This window comes from Sceloporus undulatus, unplaced genomic scaffold (genome assembly GCF_019175285.1).
Source record: "Sceloporus undulatus isolate JIND9_A2432 ecotype Alabama unplaced genomic scaffold, SceUnd_v1.1 scaffold_28, whole genome shotgun sequence".
Taxonomy (NCBI): domain Eukaryota; kingdom Metazoa; phylum Chordata; class Lepidosauria; order Squamata; family Phrynosomatidae; genus Sceloporus; species Sceloporus undulatus.
The window spans coordinates 1-23,079 of record NW_024802950.1 but is presented as its reverse complement, the minus strand read 5'-3'; the positions used below and the strand labels follow the sequence as shown (position 1 = coordinate 23,079).

Genomic DNA, 23,079 nt, shown 5'->3' with positions numbered 1-23,079 from the left:
CCTTGGACATTTTCAAAGGAAAGTACGGCAGCAGAAAGTAATCTGCTGTTCACGGGTCAGCAGCTTTTGGGACATGTTTGCTTTGTTCACTTTAAAAGTGATTATCAGTATTGATTCCTTTTGGAGTATTCATTCTGTTCGTTTATAACTTTGGTAATAAATAATGTCTCTGCGCAGTTTGAGCACAGACACATCTTGTGCCAAAAGAACGATTCTATAATTGTTAACTATTGCCAGATGTTTGGATCTGTGCATTTATCCAATGTGTTTGTGTCTATGCGTAGTTTGAGATATATGCACTCTTGGTGAGAAACAAAGATTTTGACAGACAACAAAAACATTACTAATTCTGTAATGGAAGTGGTAATTCCAGATGCTGTTGAACTGCAGCTCCTAGCATTTTCACCACTGGCTGTGCTGGGTAGGGGTATGGGGAATTACAATTCAGCAACACAGATCCCACCCCTTTTCTGTGATTTAGTCACGAATGATATTAACAAAATAATCTTATGTTTTACAGATGTTTCTTACAGTGTACCTCAGCAACAATGAGCAACACTTCACAGAGGTGCCAATCACCCCAGAAACTACATGCAGAGATGTAGTGGATTTATGTAAAGAGCCTGGTGAAACTGAATGTCACCTAGCAGAAGTATGGTGTGGCTCAGGTAAGTAAAATGTGGCATTTGTGACTTGTCAAGCATCTAGAAAAGTCTCTACTTTATTATAATCTCAGGATTAATGAAAACATTTAACTAAAATAAGGGGTGGTTAACACACAGACGGCATGTGACTTCTTACTGTTATTGCCAGGCTTCCACTAACTCTCACTAACAAATGTGTGTGTATAGGATATGCACTTTTGTATGTTAAAAAACATTGATTTTATATCATAACAGCTTCAGCTGGGATGGTATGAGGTCTATGTTGAGTTTGAGGATCTCACCATTCCTTTTCTAGAAGTTACCCACCCCTGAAATTAAGCTTTGCATGAGTATGTAGAACAGTGGTTCTCAACCTGTGGGTTGCGACCCCTTTGGGGGTTGAATGATCCTTTCACAGGGGTCACCATTGGAAAACACATATTTCCGATGGTCTTAGGAACCAAGACACCGCTCCTCTGTGGTTGTCGATCACCACATGAGGAACTGTATTAAAGGGTAGCACCATTAGGAAGGTTGAGAACCACTGATCTAGAAGACTTAAACTCTGCAATTTAAATTTATGATTCATGTAAAATGAAAGCTGGCTGTTACAGTAACAGCATTCTAAAAAGCTGGGTTGAAATCTCAGCTAAATCTCTGACAACGATATTTGGCCTTGCCCCTGGATGTTTGATTGTTGATGTTTGATGTAATATTTTTAGATTGTGTATGTACCAATTTTAGTAGCCTGTAACCCCGCTTTGATCCACTGGGAGAGGCGGGGAAATATATCCTCTCTTCATTGGCTCCCCTTCCCCTTCCGCATCCGGTACAAGCTTTTGTTATTGACTTTCAAAGTCCTCCATGGATTGGCCCCTCCTTACTTATTTGACCTTCTTTCTCCTTACATTCCTACTCGCACCCTCCGCTCTTGTAGTCAAGGTCTCCTCTCACAGTGTAGGACTACCACTGCCCCCTCCCGAATTCGTCCCTTCTCGCTTGCTGCCCCTTACTCCTGGAACCTTCTTCCCACACATGCACACCTCATCACTTCTCTACCCAGTTTCAAAACTGAGTTAAAGACTATATTGTTTAGAGAAGCATTCCCAGAGGCGAGCCCCTCTTTGACCCAGGAATAATAATAATAATAATAATAATAATAATAATAATAATAATAAGATTTATTTGTATACCGCTCTTCTAAAGAAATAATCAAAGCGGTTTACAGCAATTCGCAAACAATAACATAATACAGCCTCCTTTTAACCATCCATTAAGAAGCCAAGCCTTTCTTCCAGTCCATCTGCCTTGGTCCAGGCCTCGGAGGCGGAGAAGAACTGCTGGACCTGATCCCATTCCCCACCACCACTCCCTTCTCCTTTTGTGTCGTGTCTTCTTAGATTGTAAGCCCGAGGGCAGGGAACCGTCTAACTAAAAGATTGTATGTACAGCGCCGTGTAAATTTATAGCGCTTTATAAAAAAAGGTTAATAATAATAATAATAATAATATTTATAAGTCAAAGATTTATTTACATAAGACACTAAATGTGATTCCGTCTACATCTGTAATGCAAATGTAAAACCTTCATTTGTTAGAATGTGCATTTCCCTGTTAAATGACCCTCCTGCTTTCTTTCCCACTTCAACAGTATTTGCCCATGTGCAGGATTACCATGAGTTGTTCTGTTAATTTATGCCTAAAAGTTTTCAGCTGTTTCACATGGTGTATTCCATATTTTCTATTAATGCTTATAGCATACTTCACTTCTTTAAAAGGATGGACTCTTTAACTTGCTTGTCCAAAAGTCTTGGGAAATGTAAGACTGCAATGTCACTTACCATTTTCTGAACACCATTTCTATGGATAGTAAATCTGATATCTTGAAGTGAGAGAGATTTTGGGGTTTATGAAATGTCCCTTGCAGGAATATATGCCTGGAGTTAACTTTTTGCTATTCCATAACAAAAACCAAAAATTTGTCCAGACATTAAAAAATGTCTTAAACTGCAGTGGAGAAAGTGTGGACTATAGGTGGCATGTAGTCCCTCCACCTCAATATTATGCTCCCCCTCCTCTATGACACCCCAAAACACTTTGAAATATTGAGAAAGAGAATCACTGGGAAATTGCCAAGATGTGCTAGTTTGGCCTGTGCCTTCCATTCCATCATCATCATCATTATTATTATTAACCTTTATTTATGAAGCGCTGTAAATTTACACAGCGCTGTACATACAATCTTTTTAGTTAGATGGTTCCCTGCCCTTGGGCTTACAATCTAAAAAGACATGAGACAGAAGGAGAAGAGAGTGGTGGAGGGAAAGGGTAAGAGGTCCAGCAGTTCCTCTCTACCTCCAAGGCCTGGACCAAGGCAGATGGACTGGAGGGAGGGCTTGGCTTCATAATTCACCACCTGTGAAGTAAAAGACACTGAATACCAGCCAAAATTGAAGTTGGAGGTAACACCAGGTCACTTCCACATTACCCGTGTGTGTGTGTGTGTGTGTGTGTGTGTGTGTGTGTGTGTGTGTGATGAGTCTCCTCCCCTTGTGTAGTTGCTCACACCTGTCTTAAATATTTTAATTCATTGCATTTTTGTCTGCTGTTCGTTTTCTTGTTTTACTTGTTTTTATTATGTACTGTCTTTAAAATTTACAGTTAAAAGATGATAACTTACTAAATATCTGTTTATTTCCAGCCTAAAATGATTATCCACTGGAATGTAGGTTTTTTGCATGGTTAAAATCTTGCTCCTTATCCTCTTAATTTGTTGCCATAAATTGCGATAGCCAGCATTTATTTTGCATGCTAATTTTTTAAAAATCTCCCAAGAGCCTCAAATTCTGTCTACCAGAATTACTCATGCTGGATGAACAACAATAGTTTTGAAACTGATATAGGATAAGCCTTTTTATACTAAAGCTAAGCACAGTAGATACTTTGCTAAGGAAAATCCTGTTGTATCTTTCAGCCCACGTGTCAAAAATCTTAAATGAACACCACAACTCTCCATATCTTAGATGATTCACAGATCCACTCTAACTGTAGCATTGGAGTCATGTAAATGGGTATATACTGCCTATTACTTTTTGTTTTAGGTGTACAGTTTTTCTAATGCCTTACAGACTAATATTCAGTTTGGTTCACTTTTCTTATTTAAAATCTTTAAAGCAAAGGTGGTCAGCTTCTCAAGTCTGCTTTCCTTTTCACTAAACTTCCCAAGATCTTTTCAGCTGGAAATAACCAGAATGAAAAAAAATGTATCTGAACATATTCTGAATTTAGGAATTTGCAGTAACAAAACTGAATGGACTTTACATCCCTTTCATGCAAAAGACAACATGTGGTTACCATAACTGTTCTTCATGTCTGCAGCTTGCTTTAGGTTGTAATTTTTTTTTTGTTGCTGCTAAGAACAATTGATAGTTAGAAACCGTTTTCATCCGAAGATTTGCCAGTAAATCCCAGTCTGTCTTCTGCTTAGCCATGCTTTCGACACTGCTTCTCTATCGCACTAAACAGTACTGATTGTGCATGATGGCCTGCTGTGTTGTGCTGTCATGCTGACCTAGGTCAGCTTGCCATATTGGCAGAGCATAACAGGTTGTAGCAACAGCACAGCAGTTAGCATGGCCTTATAGAATCCTAGACTTGGAAGAGGCCTCAAGGACCATCCAGTCCAACCCCCTGCCATGCAGGAACACACAATCAAAGCAATCCCCAACAGATGGCCATCCAGTCTCTGTCTAAAAACCTCCAAAGAAGGAGACTCCACCACACTCCAAGGGAGTGTTTTCCACAACGGCTCTTGCTGTCAGGAAGTTCCTGTTAACGTTGAAGTGGGATCTATTTTCCTTTAGTTTGCATCCATTGCTCCATGTCCTGTTCTCTGGAGCAGCAGAAAACAAGCTTGCTCCATCCTCAATGTGACACCCCTTCTAATATTTATACAGGGCTATCATATCATCTCTTAACCATCTCTTCTCCAGGCTAAACATACCCAGCTCCCAAAGTCATTCCTCATAAGACATGATTTCCAGACCATTGCTCAAAGCACCAATTTTCTGATACAGATACTGCTAGGAGCAGGTTTTAGATAATATGAAGTGTTAAATAAAAAGTTAAAGAAGTACGACTTTTCAGTTGTTGAATAAATCCATCCTTGTACTCTGATAGCAGTTTGTTTTATTGTAATGCTAAGTCTCATTGTTTCTTGACAACAATGGATTAGTACACACAGTGGCCATGGCAATTACTAGTGGGAAATGTAGCACAAATGCCATTGTCTTAACTTTAATTAGTTTTTACTAGAGTATTGAGTCAACCCCATCATAAATCCTCTTTCAGACTGTCCTCTTCAAAATTATAATGGTACCTTCTTCCCCTTGTGATTTAGAAGATGAGCTGTTTAGCTGTCTAGACAAATAACCATGGAAGCTGCTTTTTCTGTAACAGTGACCTACTTGCTTATACTGTAAAACTAATCTCCTTTGACAGTGACCCCAGAAAATTTCCTTCCTAGATTGTTTCAATGTGCCTGCAGATTTTTTTTTCTTAAAGAAACCTCATTTTCTCAGTGCTCTTTTATTTATAAGCCAAGAACCTCCAATACCCCCCCCCCCAAAATACTTGTAGAAGGGAGTATTTATAAATAGGCACTGAAATCAAACATTTAAACAAAAAGACTCAAATAGAGTGGGAGTTGGACTTTCCTAACATCATTATCTATTTGTACAATTCAGCTTTATTTTTTATTCAAAATATTGTTTATTGTTTATAACTATCAGTATTCCAGTATTTGCCTCAATCACTTGTGTGTCATAACCTCATTATTTTTTATTCTTGAGTCTTATAGATGATCTCATCTATAATCTGTTACATTCTGTCTCTTTACAGCAGGGATGAGGAACATGCTGACCATGGCTTCCAACTCCAAAATGCTCCAAAACACAGCAGTTTCCCTCCTAACACCCCTGATCCCGCCCCCCCCCCCCGCCCCCAAATTGGCAGACAAGTGCAAATTGAAAGTAGATTTGTGGCAATTTCTAGGTCACATTTTCAGCCAAAATTGCCACCTGCTACAGGGGATGAAGGTTTCCCCCCACCACAAATGCCCACCTCTTCTTTCCTGTGAAATGTAAAGCCAGGACTTCCTAGATCATTCGAGTGCAATTGTGATAAAAATGTTAAGTTAAAAGACAGATTTGCTTTTATGCTTTTAATTCACATAGATTAAAAATCAGGTTGAAAAGCATTGACTGCTTTTAGTTTTAAATGTAGATAAGGAACTCACTATTCCTTTACACAAGAGGAAAGAATCTTTATCAGCATTTAAAGATAGAAAGCTGCCAGTCTGTCATTTGAAAGCTTTTGATGTAACTTTTTTAAAATTTAAAAATAAAGTCAGGTTTGTTGAGAGATATTACTATGAATGGTATTTGTGTGATTAAACTTGGCTCTGCTAAAATGATTAATGATTAAATATTATTAATTGAAAAAATATTTGTTTGGCTCTGAACAGTGACCAAGACTGAACAATGGTTTTCCCCCCATGTTATCCTCTTAAGTTTTCAGATGAAAAGAGGCAGAGTTCCTTTCTATGCTAATAAAGCAAAACATTTTAAAACTAAGCAATAATACTGTGCAAAATCTCAGTAAATGGACACCACAGTGTCATCCATTTAGCCACTATACTTACTAAAACATGTCTTTTGAACTTGTATTGCTAACTTGATGGCTTGTTACTATGGCCTTTGTAGTTTAATGCAAGACATTTGCTATTGTATGTGTGAATGGTTCCTGAGAGGTCAAGGAGAGGCTGTTCCACCTGCAAATATATAGGATCAGTCCTTCAAGAAGAAGGTATGATGCTTTTATTTCAGTGCCTTTGCAGAGGTTAGCAGTACTAACGGGACAAATTGGACAATTGGCAGTATCCTAGTGAGAGAGATCCTAGTGAGATAGAGATAGATGGAGATAGGGATAGGAACCTAGATCCCCATGTTCTGCCAAACCTGCTGATACACAGGATGATAGTTGTTTATGTGTTTTCTGGTGGCTGTTTACCTCTGTGGCATTTGAGGACAGATGCAATATTAGGAGAACAGAGCAGCACTTCCTAATTCTTGCAGTTGCACGACTTGGGATATAAAAGGACTGATGGGTGTCAGAGAAAAATAATGAGCATTAGAGGGAGGGAATCAGAAACAAGGCAACTAATCCAATGATGTCACTCTGTTATAAAAGAATGGGCCTTATTGACCAGACGGAGAGCAATGGGAACAGTAACCATTGATAGCCTGGAGAGACCAAAAGAGCCATATTCAATATAGATTCGTGTATGTGTGTACAAGAACTGGAGAACCTCAACTTTATTTTGATTGAACAGCTATAACTATAATAAATTAGTTTCTTCCAGTATAATAAAAAAGTTACCAGTTATGCATGAAAATCCTATTTTTATTTATTTTATTTATTTTTGTAGGCATTTCTGTATTGCTTCTCTGCTCAGGACTCCTAAAGCAATGAACAAATAAAAACCAATTAAAACAATACAAAAATAAAAACATTATGAAAACACACTAAGTTTCTATTTCAAAAAACTTTTAAAATCAGTCTAAAAACAATCATAAAATCCAGCTTTGAAGCAGTTCAAACAACAGTTTCAAACATTGAACACATGCAGAACAGCACTGTTTTGGCAGCTGTCCAAAAGCTTAAAAGAGGGGCAGTCTAACTTCCTTGGGTAGGAAGTTCCATAGTCAAAATGCTGCTACAGAGGAAGCTGTGTTACATGCATCCATGCATTGTTTAATCAAGAGGTTTGGGTTCTGTTGGAGCGTACTGGGAAAGCATAAGTACTGTAGATTGGAAGATCATGCTCTCACTTCATTCTCTAGATCGGGTGGCCCCTGCTAGCTATTCTTGGATTATATACAGCTCACATCACTGTAGTGAATACAGTCAGTAGTGAGGGGAACTGCAGTCCAAAGACATTGGTAGGGCAGCAGCTTGCTTGATAATGCAAACTGCCAGCCAAGTGATAAAAAGCAAAGCTGCATATCACCTTCTGATCAGCTCATCCTATCCTATCCTATTCTGTCTCATCTCATCTAATCACTATTTGGCATATTGTCATGGCAGTTTGGACACAAGGTGATCCTGTTTAAAGCTCAACTCCCCATGTGAACCAGAAATACTATGCTTCAGTTTGATGGGCAGCAGTGAGAAATAGAATGAGAAATGATAACACCTTCCCAAATCTGCAGCTCTGTGTCACCTCTGTTCCCCATCATCTCTGACGGTTGGCTAGCCTGGTTGCTAACAACCCCATGTGTTACAATCATAGAATCATAGAGTTGGAAGAGACCACAAGGGCCATCCAGTCCAGTCGAACCTCCTGCATAAACTTCCAATCAAAGCATCCCCGACAGATGGCCATCCAGCCTCTGTTTAAAGACCTCTAAGGAAGGAGACTCCACCACACTCCAATGGAGTGTGTTCCACTGTCGAACAGCCCTTACTGTCAAGAATGACAATATGACATCCCTTCAAATATTTAAACAGGGCTATCATATCACCTCTTAACCTTCTCTTCTCCAGGCTAAACAGACCCAGCTCCCTAAGGCGTTCCTTATAGGGAACGTTTTCCAGACCCTTCACCATTTTAGTCACCCTCCTTTGGACACGCTCCAGTTTCTCAACATCCTTTTTAAATTATGGTGCCCAGATCTGGACACAGTATTCCAGGTGAGGCCTGACCAAAGCAGAATAGAGTGGCACTATTACTTCTCTTGATCTAGACACTATACTTTTATTGATGCAGGCTAAAATTGCATTGGCCTTTTTAAGCTGCCGCATCACACTGTTGACTCATGTTCAATTTGTGGTCTACTTGGACTCCCAGATCCCTTTCACATATAGTATCATTCAGCCAGGTGTTCCCCTCCCATATCTGTGCATTTCATTTTTCCGCCCTAAGTGCAGTACCTTACATTTCTCTGTGTTGAATTTCATTTTGTTAGCTTTGGCCCAGTTTTCTAGTCTGTTCAGGTCATTTTGAATCTTGATCCTGTCCTCTGGGGTATTAGCTGCTACTCCTAATTTGGTGTCATCTGCAAATTTGATAAGTATGCCCCCAATTTTGTCCCGATTTCAACTGGAGCGTGTCGAAAGGAGGGCGACTAAAATGGTGAAGAGTCTGGAAACCATGCCCTATCTGTGCATTTCATTTTTCCACCCTAAGTGCAGTACTGTATCTTACATTTCTCTGTATTAAATTTCATTTTGTTCCTGAGGAACTGTAATACATAACATCTGGATGGTGCCATCTTAGGGAAGGCTGATTTGCAGGTTTCTTGTTGACAACATTGTGTTGTAGTTCATACTCAAATATAGTGTTATACCAATCATATTCTAAATTCTCTGAATGAAATGCTGTGGAGGCACCAAATGATACTGATTACTCTAGCTGCCAGCATGCTTTAGATTTGAATTCAAAATATTTTTTAATATTTAAAATCTTAAGTGATTTGGGGCCTTGATATGTTCCTTATTTTAATTAGATTGTACACTTTGGTAAGTGTATTCTAATGTTCTATTTTTGCACAATGGCATGTACAACAGTGGTCTTATATAAAATAATAGTACTAGTGTAATACTTGAAGGAGTGCCTCTATACAGTACTCCTGCCCAAGAATTAAGGTACTCTGGAGGAGCAGGTCTCTGTGCCCACCCAATGACTACAGTATAATTGGAAAGATGTGGAAGAGGGACTTCTCATTTGTAGCATCCTGTTTATGGAATGCCCCCTGTGGTGACTACACTGGTATCATTTCATGGCTGTTCTTAAAAACACTTTGAGCTTATCTGGTTTATTCTAAAATGTCTAGTTTTAAACTGTTTAAACCTGTTTTGTTAAATTGTTTCCTGTGCTTTTAGTTTGTTTTTATTGTATAATAGGGCAAGATATAAATATGTTTAAAATAAATGCCATACTTCAGTATTTCCTGTGTTATTGGCTTGGTATAGTTATACATCTCAGTACAGTATTTCTTATTTCATTGGCTTGGTATAGTTTTGACAGTCATCCAGTTTTCACAGATGTTAGTTTATCTGCTGTTGAGGATTCTTCCCCATCCCCTTCTTCCTTCTATCGCTTTAAAGATTACTTTTCTGTGGTTTTGCAGTTGACATATTTGTGGTATATTTAGAATGTGTGCAAGTTGAATACTGCAACATTTGAATAGAAGATTGTTATGGACACATTTCAAATACATCTTTGGTAAACCATGCAGAGGAGCCCTTGGTAACTGATTGTATGCCATTGAGATGTGGAATTAAGTTTTGTTTATTAGTATAGTATAGGAAGCACATGGAATAAAATATATCAAACTGCCTTTGCATTTTTCAGAGCGCCCAGTACCTGATAATGAGCGCATGTTAGATCTTCTGCAGCGTTATGGAGCTCAAAGAAGTGAGGTTCGGTTCTTTCTACGTCATGAACGATCCCCTAGTAGGGAAACCGGTATGTGATAACTTAACCTAATGAATGTGTGTGCAAACCCACCACAACAGCTGTACAGTAGGAAATGTTACACTTGTTCTTCTTTCAGCCTGTTTTACCCTAGCATTGGGCACCCTGCTTTGATGGATAACAGAAGATACTTTATCTTTGTGTGGGATGTAGTATAGAGTAAAGCACATAGGATTGTGTGATGTGGTCTCATTCTTTAGCTCTCTGAAATATGTCAGTAATGAAACACTAATTTCTGGAGGACTTCAGTCTCTGGCCTGCTGAATGTTCTATACTGTACTTATGTCCTGCTTATTTCTTGAGACTTTTCATTCTGTTGAGGCATTCTAAAATAAACACACAGGGAGAGGGAGAGTGCTAGCCTTGGCCATTGCCCTCATGAAGACCTACCATATAGTTGCCATATGTAGAGGAGTCTCTCCTCTTTATTAAGTCACTTAAACACAAATGGAGAAAACAAATGAAGGAGACAAAGCTAATGTGCTCAGCTCTTTAACAGCTGAATAGGACTAGTGTTTTCAGAACACATAATTCCTCCTGCTTAATTTTTATTAAAACTGTCCAGTTTGCATATCATTCTTATACTGATAAGTCAAGAAACCCTTTCTACTGCTGCTTTGTTTGACATGGATGTATATTTGAATTCTTGTCATACATCCAAAATGGCTTAGTAGTAAAGCAACATGTCCCTTTATTTCTGCTATAAAAGCTGAGTTCATGAAAAACTCTTGGCTTATTGCTGCAGCTTGTCAACTTTAATTTTTATGGAAATTTTTTGTTTTTGTTTTTCTTGTATTGTCCCTGCATGTCAGGCAAGGTGAGTGCATTTATTGCACAGGCAGCATTTTAGCAGATACATTGAAGAGCTGCTTACATTGACTTCCTTATGTTTGTTGATGACTTGTGCTAGTCTGAAACTGCATACTTTCTCGATTCCTCTCTTTCTTCCATCATTTCAGAAGGAAAGTTTTACTGAAAGGGATCCCTAAAATGTTTTTACTTCTTGTCTTTTCCTTTTGTTTCCTTTATACATAAACAAAGGAAGTGGAACCAGTGTGAAGAGAAATGGTGTAAAAATTGCTGGTGAACGAAGGACAGAGAATGGAGTAAGTATTTAGGTTTGCATCTCTTAAATGTGAACATGAAAATAACTTATTTAACATTACAAACCTACATTATGTTGACTCTTTCAATAACAGAAGACAGTGGCTACAGACATTTGTTACTTTTCTGTGCTTTTTTAAAAGCCTGTAAACCTATGTCAGTCTTTTTAAAAAAGCCTGTATGCCTATGTCAGCCAGTGTGGTGTAGTGATTTGAGCATTGGACTAGGACTCTGGAGGCCAGGATTGAAATCCCAGTTTGGCCATGTAAACCCACTGGGTAAGCTTGGGCAAATCACATTATCTCAGCCTCAGAGGATGTCAGTGGCAAACTTCCTCTGAAGAAACCTGTCAAGAAAACCCCATAATAGGGTTGCCATAAGGCAGAAACTACTTGAAGGCACACAACAACAGCAAAACAACAACAGCAACAAACCTAAGTCAAGATAGAGAATGTTGAGAAACCAGAGCATGTCCAAAGGAGGGTAACTAAAATGGTAAAGGGTCTGGAAACCATACCCTATGAGGAACGAATTAGGGAGCTGGGTATGTTTAGCCTGGAGAAGAGAAGGTTAAGAAGTGATATGATAGCCCTGTTTAAATATTTGAAGGGATGTCATATTGAGGAGAGAGCTAGCTTGTTTTCTACTGCTCCAGAGAACAGGACTCAGAACAATGGATGCAAGCTCCAGGAAGATTCCACCTCAACATTAGGAGGAACCTCCTGACAGTAAAGGCTATACAACAGTGGAACACACTCCCTTGGAATGTAGTGGAGTTTCCTTCCTTGGAGGTCTCTAAACAGAGGCTGGATGGCCATCTGTTGGGGATGCTTTGACTGAGCGTTCCTGCATGGCAGGGGGTTGGACTTATAGTCTCTTCCAACTCTATGATTCTGTGATTCCAGAGTCTGGATTGAGGAATGCCAAAGTTTATGTAGAAGGCGGCAGAAACAAAATAACATCTTGCCAGTTAGAAATCGGAGATCAGGCTCTTCTAAAGGGAAAGTATACTCTACTACTGTATTCAAGAGAAGTCCCAACAAAATAATATTTTGTAATGTCAGAGGCTTCATGCTGTAAAGCTCCCCCCAAAGTTGACACAACAGTACACTGCTTGAGTAACTTGTGTCATAACATGAAATGTGGGGCTTCTTTAGATTTTGAGGTTCTTTTTAAAAGACACAGTAGCACAGCAATTGAGACACATCTTAAAAGAAGCAGCTTAAAAGTATGGCATCTTTAAACTTTTGCATATAGGTGTGTGTGGTATCATTGTTAAATCACTATTTAAACCTTCTCATAGTGTGCTGCTCATAGTTACTGTGTGGAACATCTGCATTTTGTTTAAGATATTCAGTAGATCATTATGTAGTGCAATGATAGATGAAAGATACTAGTTTGAACTCTGCAGTAGACTCAGGTGACATCTAGATGTATTTTGGTTGCTGATTTCACCCAGACTCCATAAGAATAAAAGGATGTCACTAATTTAACCATCTTCATTGTTATAAATCTAGAGAAGAACTTGTTCTCTTTTTACCTTTCCCTGAACAGTATACTAAGCAGTCCTTTACTTCTGAAGGCAGGGGGCAGATTTCTTGTAGGGGCATCAAATAAATACAGTGTTTATGTATAACTTTTATTACTGAAGGTCAGTGCTCCTCGGATGGATATGACTCTGGCCGAACTGCAGGAAATGGCATCACGACAACAGCATCAAATAGAGGCACAACAGCAAATGTTGGCTAACAAGGTTTGTTGAACTCAAAAGACATAGTTGTGTTAGTTTGGGAAAAGTATGCAAAAGGATGTTGTAGAGCCTTAGGCGGGTTACAAACCGCCAAAAAATACGTATTGAATACGTATTAGGGTTAGGAAGGGGCGGTGCTTCCGCACCCCCCTAACCCTAATACGTAGTCAATACGTAAAAGATGGCGGCGCCCTTTCTACATGGGCGCCGCCATCTTTGCGTATTGGACGCACAGCGTCCAGACGCGTCGCGGCGCCTATGACGTCGCGAGTCCGCGCCAGGCGCCTCGCGACGTCATAGACGCGCCGCAAGAAGAAGCTCCGAAATGGAGCTTCTTTTTTGCTCCGCGCGGGAGCCGCGCGGTTTGGCTGCTGCGGCTCCCGCGCGGAGCAAATGGCGGCGGCGGGGGAGCGCCGCAAAGCGGCGGTTTGTACCCCGCCTCTGAGACTGAAAAGGAAAAAAGTTGGTAGCATGAGCTTTCATAGACTTGAGCCCTTCATACATCTGAGGAAGCAGACTCAAGTCTATGAAATCCATGAGCTTTCATGAAAGAATGAACTCAAAAAGCAGCTTTTTGAAACTGCATTTTTATAAAAGTGCTTTGGAATCCTTGGGGTTTTTCCCAGCAGTCTGTTTGGGTAGACAGGCTGGTATATATAGTGCACCAAGAGCTGTGCCTTGATTTGGCCATGGCCACTAGTTGAGTACACTACATAGGTGTCATTTGGATTTAGGCACCTTCAATGAGGAAATTGAAATAGTAAAAAGAATTTCTGTATCTTGAATAAATAATCAGCAAGAAGACTGCAGTCAAGAAATTAGAAGAAGATTAGGAATTTAAAGGGCTGATATGAAGGAACTAGAAAAGGTCCTAAAGAGTAAAGATATATAACTTAGTACTAACGTTAGATTCGTCCAAGCCATTGTATTCCCTATCATCATGTAAAGTTGCAAAAAGTGGATAGTAAAAAGAGCAGATAAGAAGAAGAGCAATTCATTTTGAGATACAGTTCTGAAGAAGAGTGCTGAGGATACCATGGACAGCCAAAAAGACAAACAAATGGGTCCTTGAACAAATCATGGCTGAAATCTCCCTGGAAGCTAAGATGATCAAACTGAGGATATCGTACTTTGGCCATGTCTTCAGAAGGCATGATGCATTAGAAAAGACAATGATGATAGGAAAGGTGGAGGGAAGTAGAAAGAGAGGTGGGCCACATGCTGAATAGGTAGACTCAATGGATATGGATGTACAGGACCTGAGCAGAGCAGTGGAGGACTGGGTTTTTGGGAGATGTCTTATCCACAGGGTCACCATGGGTTAGGGATGACTCGAAGGCAGTTAAAAACAACAAAAGTGTCAAATGTATCTGTTGGCTTCCTTTAAACATGTCATATATACTGCAGTGGCTTTCAAACTTTATTCTTGAGAATCTTATGGTCCTTGAAAGCTTATTAGGGCCTCCTCAAGTGGGACTATCAGTAATGGAAAATAAGTGTCCTTGGAGGTTAGTGTGCCCACTGAAGTTGAGAGCCAAAGTGAAAATGAACCTCTGAGATGCATGATCAAATCTTGAGCTCGTTTAAAAAGAAATTGTATAAAGTACACTGGTGCCTCGGGATACGAAATGATCGGGTTACGAAATTTCCGGGATACGAAAAAGTTGGATTGGCAAAAACTGTTTCGGGTTACGAAATATTTTTCGGGTTACGAAATTCATTTCGGCGCGAAATTCAAATGCTGCAAAGTGCAGCTATAGGCTTTCCAGTGCTAACGGAAAGCCTTTTCGGGTTACGAAATTTTCGGGTTAAGAAAGGAATGGCGGAACGAATTAATTTCGTAACCCGAGGTAGCAGTGTATGTGAGTGTGAATGTCATACAGGCATGCATGTACACCCAACCCTTTCCTTGCTTTTTGTGGAGACAGTGGGAGATACAGGAACCCCAAGACATTTAGTTTAGTTTTGTCTGGGTGTCTTCTGTATAGCAATTTTTGTTTATTTAATATTTGCAGTACTCAGTGCTCTGTAGTGTAAAACACAACATGCACTAAGTTTTGTCTTTGTTCTTGAAATCCTGTGTTATCAATATATGTTATTGAATCTCTTCAGATCTGAAAGTGGCATGATGCTTGTTCTGTTCACCTATAGGAGCAGCGGTTAAAATTTCTAAAACAGCAGGATCAACGGCAGCAACAACAAGCTGCAGAGCAGGAAAAGCTAAAAAGATTAAAAGAAATTGCAGAGAATCAGGAAGCCAAACTGAAGAAAGTGAGAGCATTGAAAGGCCATGTAGAGCAAAAACGGCTCAGTAATGGAAAACTAGGTAAGCTGTTGGTGAGATGCGTTTGGGTGACTGATACATAATATTTCTTTTATGTTAGTGTTCTAGGTGCTCCTGTTTACAATAATCAGCCAAAGAACTATTTAGAATAGTTATTTATTGTTTGTGCTGAGATATGTTTTGGTGTGTGCATATTTGTACTTAACCTCTTAACCTGGAAGGTTTTTGTTTGATTCTAATATCCTCTATTACATTCTAATTCATGCCTGGAGCCCTGTATCAAATAGATGAGATACAATAGTTGCTGTTGAGTGTCTGTTTGTGACCTATTAGTAACATATAAAAATAGTCTCAATGGGATTTAAAAATACTCTTAATACTGGAATACTGATGTTGTTGTTGTTGTTTCCATTTCTGATTCAGACTAGTGGTGACAGAAGAGAAGTACTGTAACAAGAAAATCCTGAATATGACTTAGCCTTTATTTTTACCTTGGTTGAAAAAATATTAAGCCCTTAGCAGGCTGTTGAAACTAATTACATTTTAACAAGTAATAATTTTGGTTTAGAATCCCTGCCTGTTGATTTGGATTAGATTATTTCGCTTTAGCAATATTTGTCTAAATATTTAAACTATTTGTGACCTATGCTATAAAGCAGTAGATGATTGACAACATCTTACGTTGAATGTTAGGGCATAGCATCCTGGCACAGCTGTCAAAGGATGCCAGGTTTTCCTTTTCTTCAGATTTTGCAAACCTGACAGTGGAACTACAAATCATAATGCACTTATTCATAGTTGACACTCATGAAAAATCTCTCATGTGCTCTCATGAAAAATAATACTGTATGTACTCGTGTATAAGTCAACTTCATGTATAAATCGAAGGCAGGTTTTAGAGGCAAAATCATGAATTTTGATATGACCCATGGATATGTTGAGGGGCATGTAACAAAGGATGTAAATGGAGCGGGGGGGGGGAACTACTTCACCCCCTCCTTCTCCCTCTCTGGACCTCTCCCAAGGGTCACAGTCTGGGCATGGAAAATGTGGACACAAACCTCCAATTTCTCTCCCTTCCCCACAACCTTCCCCAAGGCTGATGGCTTACAGAAAAAGGAGACACAGACCTCTGATTTCCCTCCCTTCCCCACAATGTTTCCCAGGGCTGATGGCTTGCAAAAAAACAAACAAAAAAAGCAGGGGGGGGCACAGACCTCTGATTTCCTTACTCTCTCCAAGGCTGATGGCTTGCAAAAAGGGGGACAGAGACCTCTGATTCCCCTCCTCTCCCTAAGGCTGCTGGCTTGCAAAAAGGAGGAGAGACCTCTGATTTCCCTCTCTTCCCCACAACTTTCCCCAAGGCTGATGGCTTGCAAAAGGGGGACAGAGACACCCGATTTTCCTCCTCTCTCTCTTCCCTCCCATCTCCACAGCTCACAGAGAAGTATTACCATATTGACCCATATATACGTCTACCTAGGATTTTGGAGCCCATTCGGGCTTACATTTTTCGACGTATAGATAGAATGTATATGGTAAATTTCCTCTGATCATTTTTTACAATTTACTATCCACAAGGAACCCTACTACTGTGGTACAAAGCTGTATTGTTTTCCTAAACAGACTGACATGATTATTTCTCCAAAAATTAAAATTTTTAATGTTAGTTGTTCTGATCTTCCCAATAAGAGAGTGCATGTAGAAGTGAAAAGATAACCTTTTGCTGGATTACAGGATCACATTTACAGTTATTAAAGCTTTTAGTTTCATGTAATTTTTTTTTCACTGAAAAGCTGAGAGCAAAAATAATATACTCAAGTTAATGGCCCCATGGCCAGATTATTAGAAATGACAGTGAGATCAGATGCATCTGGCGCTGAAAGAAGGTGTGAATTTGAATTTGTTGTAGCCTAGGGTGAGGTCCATGGTCCTCCTCCCTGGTTCTGCTGCACTATTCCTGTAGAGCAACTACATCAGATGTAGCCAGTATGGTGGAGGCCTTCCTGGTGAGTTGAACGGTAGTCTCAACCACCATGGCCAGTAGTCACATTAACTGGGGATCATGGGGATTATAGTCCAGCACATCAAGTTGGGAGAGTCAGAACTAGACTTTTTTTTTAAAAGCCATCTGTTTGGTTTCAGTGGGTGCTTTTAAAAAGCCAAGTTGGTATTTTTGGGAGAGGAGAGAAAAAAGTGATGTGGTGGAGAGAAAAAAGTGAGGATTGAAAGGAAGGAGAAAAAATGGATAGGAAGATGAGAATGACTGTGTCTGTGAGGGTGTGAGATGAGGGAGAGGCATGGGTCTTGCCAGCTGCTCATGTGTGCTCCAGATCACTGCTGACATTCAGATCTTTTCATAGGCTTTTCTGCAAGTTAATAATGGTTCTCATGCTGAAAAAAAATGTTCCCCCCACACTTAGTTTTCTAGAAATAATGTTTTAGAACAAGGAAGTATCTTTGCATGCTGTAATTTCTCTATTTTATTTTCTCTCTTTTCTGTATTATTTTATACAAGGCTTCATTCTTTAAACCTTAAATTTATAATATGCAGTTGCCCCTTTGTTTTTGTGGACTTGGAATCCACGTCCTTCACCAATCTGTGGGCAGCAAACAGAGGGGGACAAAATGGGATGCGTGCCCGTGGGTGCCAGCAGGCACACACAACCATTCAAGTCAGTGGGGCTTGAATATTGTTGATTTTTTGTTTTTGCGGGGGGCAGGGCGGAATGGATGCCCCGCAAAAACCGAGGGATGACTGTATATACTTTTGCCTTTCATCTCCCTCCATTTCTCATTTAATCCCATGAGAACTAAGTATTTTCCTTAAAAGATCACAGTATGTATAGCTACATTTATCTTATGTAGCCTTGTTGTAATGTTTAGTTCAGAACAATACCGTTCAGAAAAGCTTTCTTGTGATAAAGCCCCTTTTAAATATTTGAAGTTGATAAATTTGTAAATATTTCTGTTAAAGTTGAAGATTAGGGTAGCTTTCTTTTGGCTCTGTGTTGGAGAGCTGGAGGGTGTTCCTGTCCCCTAAACAGCTGCCTTGGAAGCAGCCAACATTTGGTCATTTCTCAGCTAGAGCTATTGTATTCTGTCTTCCTCTGCAGTGGAGGAGATTGAGCAGATGAACAGTTTGTTCCAGCAAAAACAACGAGAACTGGTACTGGCTGTGTCAAAGGTAGAAGAACTTACTAGGCAATTGGAGATGCTCAAGAATGGCCGGATTGATGGTTACCATGACAACCAGTCGGCTGTAGCTGAACTTGACCGCTTGTACAAGGAGCTTCAGGTAACTGCAGATGTAATGGTCACACATTACTTTGCAAAGGAATGTGCTCTGGCTCTTTGTCTGTTCTGACAAGAGTGCCAAAATTGTTGAAGTTTAACATCTTCTGTGTTATGTAGATTTTTAAAATACTACTTGGCATTCTGTAAAATACATAATACATTCTACATTCTGTAAAATACATAAATGAAGCTATCTCTCCAAAAGTTGGAGATTGTCCAATGTTTTTAGAACCCCCATAACTTTTTTTTTATTTTCCTCATGGCACCTACTTTGAAAGTTATTTGTGCTGAATTCTTGATTTCCTGTCCTGAATGCATTCAGCTGAGGAACAAACTGAACCAGGAGCAGAATGCCAAGCTGCAGCAACAGAGGGACTGCTTAAACAAACGCAACTCAGAGGTGGCAGTTATGGATAAGCGTGTTAATGAGTTGAGGGAACGGCTGTGGAAGAAAAAGGCTGCGCTGCAGCAAAAAGAAAATGTACCGGTGAGTGCCAAATAATAATAATTATCATCATCATCATCACAAACCAAAACAAAATTACTGTCCACTTCTATCACCAGAACATATTTTATGTATTTTACATGCTGAGTGTGGATGAGAAGTTGTTGAGGGGCTATGTGTCTGCTGCATCCTATCTATTCCCTTGTAGTATTTCCCTTGTAGTATGAAAATCACTTTAAATAATACATCACTATTAACCTATTTCTTCTTTTATATGGGGAAGAGTGCTTTTTCCCCCTTTGGTGCTTTCTTTGTAAGAAAGGATGCCGGAAGGCTGTCAAAATACCTTTCTTATATAAAAGCGCTACTGTGTTTCTCTCTGCTTCTCCAGTAGCTGAGTTGTAATATTTAGTTCTTAATCTTTACGTATCTTGTTTAGGTGACCTCTGATGGGAATCAGTCACAGCCAGTGGTATCTACTCCAAGCCGAGTGGCAGCAGTTGGTCCTTACATCCAGTCTTCCACCATGCCACGAATTGCCCCAAGGAATGAACTTTTAGTGAAGCCAGCTTTTCCAGATGGGACTGCATCCTTACAAGTCTCTGATGGTCCTTTGAAAACCCAGACTCTACCAAACATGAGAGCTGGGATTCTTACGCAAATGAAAGCTTCTGGTGGTAATTATTATTTTTCCTTTATTTGTAATTCATAGTTAATTGTCATATCCTCTTGTCATGTGATCCTGTTAATCAATTAAACAGGTATGATGCTAGATGCAAGAATTAAGTTACTCTATTTCATTTGTTCCACAGTGATATATTTTTTTCTCTGATTCTATAGTTGTTGTTGTTCCACACTAGGTGTAGTGTTCCATTTTTGGATAGTTGTTTGTTTCATCCTATATGATGAATTAAATAGTAAATCACATAAGGATGTAGATACAAAACATGAATACTTATTTTTGCGATTCAGAATCTGCATTCTGTATCCCATGTTACGTTGGCAGCAGTGTGCAAATAAAATCCTGAAGATAAGGATGTTAGTACTAACAAATGATGTGTTAGGAAATAATAAGAGTTGGTCATCCAAAAATGAGTCACTAATGACACTGTAATATTTCATTCTATTATTCAGGGATGCTAATTTTCTTTTCAGTGAGCAATAATGTTTATGGACTTCATTCTTGATATTAAAAAGCTCTTTGAACAGAAGGATGTTGTGAGGTGGGATATATAGGGAGAAATCTCATTTTTGTGACTTGCTTACATAGACAGTAGAAAAATACTTGTGTTTCAATATTTGTAACTGTAGAGAAATGTTTTTGATCAGACTATGTTGTTAAATGCTTTCTGTGTGTGTTATGTACCTTCAAGTCGTTTCTGACTTATTGTGACCTTAAAGCAAAACGGGATTTTCTTGGCAAGTTTCTTCAGAGAGGGGTTGCCATTGCATCCTCTGAGGCTGTGAGAGTATGACTTGACCAGGGTCACCCAGTGGGTTTCCATAGCCGAGTAGGGATTTGAACCCTGCTCTCCAGAGTCATAGTTCAACTTATACTGGTTTTAATATAAAGTTACCGATTTTACTTCCTGTAGCCTAGGATATACTGATGCTAAATTGAGTGTTTTCTTCTTCTTTGTTCTGCTGTATCCAGTACTCCGGTTGCTCAAGCAATGCTAAGGGTTCCCCGAAAGCTGTTTATGATTTATTTGTGAAATTTATAAAAGATTTGGGCTTAGGGAAGATTTGTTCACTTCTCTGCTCATATATAAATTTAGGTGAATAAGTTCACATCTTTCCCACATTTCCTGTCTGCAAGAAAAAGAAACAGTGCCTTCCCACTTATATGAATGAATATTGTATAAAGAGATAATGATGCTAAAGAAAAGTACAGAGAGCCAGTCCTGTAGTTAGGCTGTCAAACTGGGACTTGGATCTTGAGTAGTCCCATTTCTCACCCTGAACTACCTCACAGGTTTATTGTGAGAATAAAACGAGGACAGCTGCATTTGCCCCTGTGAGCTCATTGGAAGAAAGGTGAGATAGAAATGTAATTAGTAAATACATAAATGAAGCTATCTCTCCAAAAGTTAAGAGATTGTATTAATGAAAATGCATGATTTGTCAAGAGTTTTCCATAATCGTCAATTAGCAATACATTTTTTGTTACGAACTTGCACCAGTTTTTAAAGCAAACACTTTCAATTCCATTGTATATGAACACATTGTATACGAACGTAAACCAAATATTTGTGGGAAGCATCCCTAAAAATATGTACTTGCCATTTGATCCCAATGTCATGTGCATCTACTGTTAGGAGAAGAAATTATGGTTGAAAATACTGCATAAATAATCCAGCTTGAGACCAGTTTAACTGTCCTGGGTCAATACTAGGGAATTCTGGGAACTATAGTTTTGTGAGATATTTAGTCTTCTCTGTCAGAGAGCTCTGGTGCCACAACAAACTACAGTTCCCAGGATTCCCTAGCACTGAGTCAGCGCAGTTAAAATGATCTCAAACTGGGTTATTTCTGACGTGTGTCTTGAACCTTTGTGTCACTTTTCACCCATTTGTTGGTGTACTAGAAATATGCAAGATGTGGCTTCTCTTTATGCAAGATCATGTTTGACTGGCAATCCTTTCACTATTAGAACTTCATTACATATGTTGAAGAAAGAGGTTACTTCACTGATTTGTAATGAAAAACAAATTTGTTATTTATATATGCATTGGACATAAATTTGATGTTTCTGTTTTTGGGTAGGATTAATTTTATTATGGTTCCCTCTCTTGACATGTTGTTTATAATAATAAAAGTTAGAAAGTTACTGTTGAGAGATTATTGAAACATTATTTATTTTATTTATTTATATCCCGCTCTTTTCCCAGGACTGGGACTCAGAGCGGCTTCACAGCATTAAAAAACAAACAAACAAACAAAAAGTGCAATTAAAAACATTTTATAAATAAATAAATAAATGACATACATTAAAAAACATTAACCCAAATATTGCTACAGTAATAGCCAAAATTAACAAATACATAAAACATAATAAATGCAAGTTAATATCACACTGCCAAGAAGAGACTTAAGTAATTCTGTTGTATAAATAGTAAACATTATAATGCCAAACAAATTCCACACTTCTTATGCTTGAAGTAGAGGAGAATACCTAAACTCTAGGCTAAATACAGAATACAGGAAAATATAAAAACTAGGTGCTGTTTTATTGAAATAAAGACACCATATATTTTGGAGGGGATCATATTGAAAAGCTTGTCAAAAAAAGCTTGTCATATTTTCCTTGCCTCTTTTTTCTCTGCCTTTACCTCAGGTACTACAGCTGTTGGTTCAAAACCTACCCTCACCATCAGTGATTGGAATAATTCAAATGCTGATAACTTTATGAATCAGGGACTAACTTCTTCAGTGACAAAAGCCAGTGGTAACAGTGAAGGGCAAAGTAAGTTTCTTTGGTAGTATAGTAGTTTATTTTGTTGATGGTTTGTTAAGATGGGTGGGGGAGAAGAAAAATGCTTTTCCATCTTTCCAAAATGAGAACTTCTGTGCTTATTTTCCATGGTGTGTTTTGTTTACAAAAAAGTCTAATTAAGGCACGTTACAGACCGCCCAGAAGGGGCGGTCTGCTGCCGCCGCCATTTGCAGCGTGGAGGAGCCCCAGCGTCCAAACCGTGAGGCTCCTCTGCGCTGCAAATAAGAAGCGCCAAAATGGCGCTTCTCTTTGCGGCGCAGATATGATGCCGCGAGGCACCAATGACACGCTACGTAAAGATGGCAGCCCCCCGTGTGGAATGGGCGACACCATTTTGTATGGACTTGGTCCCTTCTAACCCAGTCCGTACTTTATGCCCGTCTGTAATGGGCCTACATCTCAGAGATGTTCCCAGGGTGGTGGGCAAACCCCACCCCACTTCTAGCATGCAACTGTGCTGAGCTACCTGTGATAGTTTTTTTTTTCAGTCAAGTAGCTCAGATAATGGATTGGTTAACATGA

General features: G+C 39.2%; 1 protein-coding gene across 1 annotated transcript in view; it reads left to right on the top strand.

Moving 5' to 3' along the window:
- Positions 1 to 22,559, top strand: part of LOC121917631 (apoptosis-stimulating of p53 protein 2-like) — a 28,144-nt gene extending 5,585 nt beyond the window's left edge. The window contains exons 2-10 of the mRNA XM_042443736.1: positions 521 to 668; positions 10,059 to 10,172; positions 11,223 to 11,287; positions 12,937 to 13,038; positions 15,187 to 15,361; positions 18,436 to 18,617; positions 18,939 to 19,103; positions 19,501 to 19,738; positions 22,399 to 22,559. Of these exons, the coding sequence (XP_042299670.1) occupies positions 521 to 668; positions 10,059 to 10,172; positions 11,223 to 11,287; positions 12,937 to 13,038; positions 15,187 to 15,361; positions 18,436 to 18,617; positions 18,939 to 19,103; positions 19,501 to 19,738; positions 22,399 to 22,544 (1,335 nt within the window). The 3' untranslated portion in view covers positions 22,545 to 22,559. The remainder of the gene's footprint in view (positions 1 to 520; positions 669 to 10,058; positions 10,173 to 11,222; positions 11,288 to 12,936; positions 13,039 to 15,186; positions 15,362 to 18,435; positions 18,618 to 18,938; positions 19,104 to 19,500; positions 19,739 to 22,398) is intronic.
- The last annotated feature ends 520 nt before the right edge of the window (positions 22,560 to 23,079 follow it).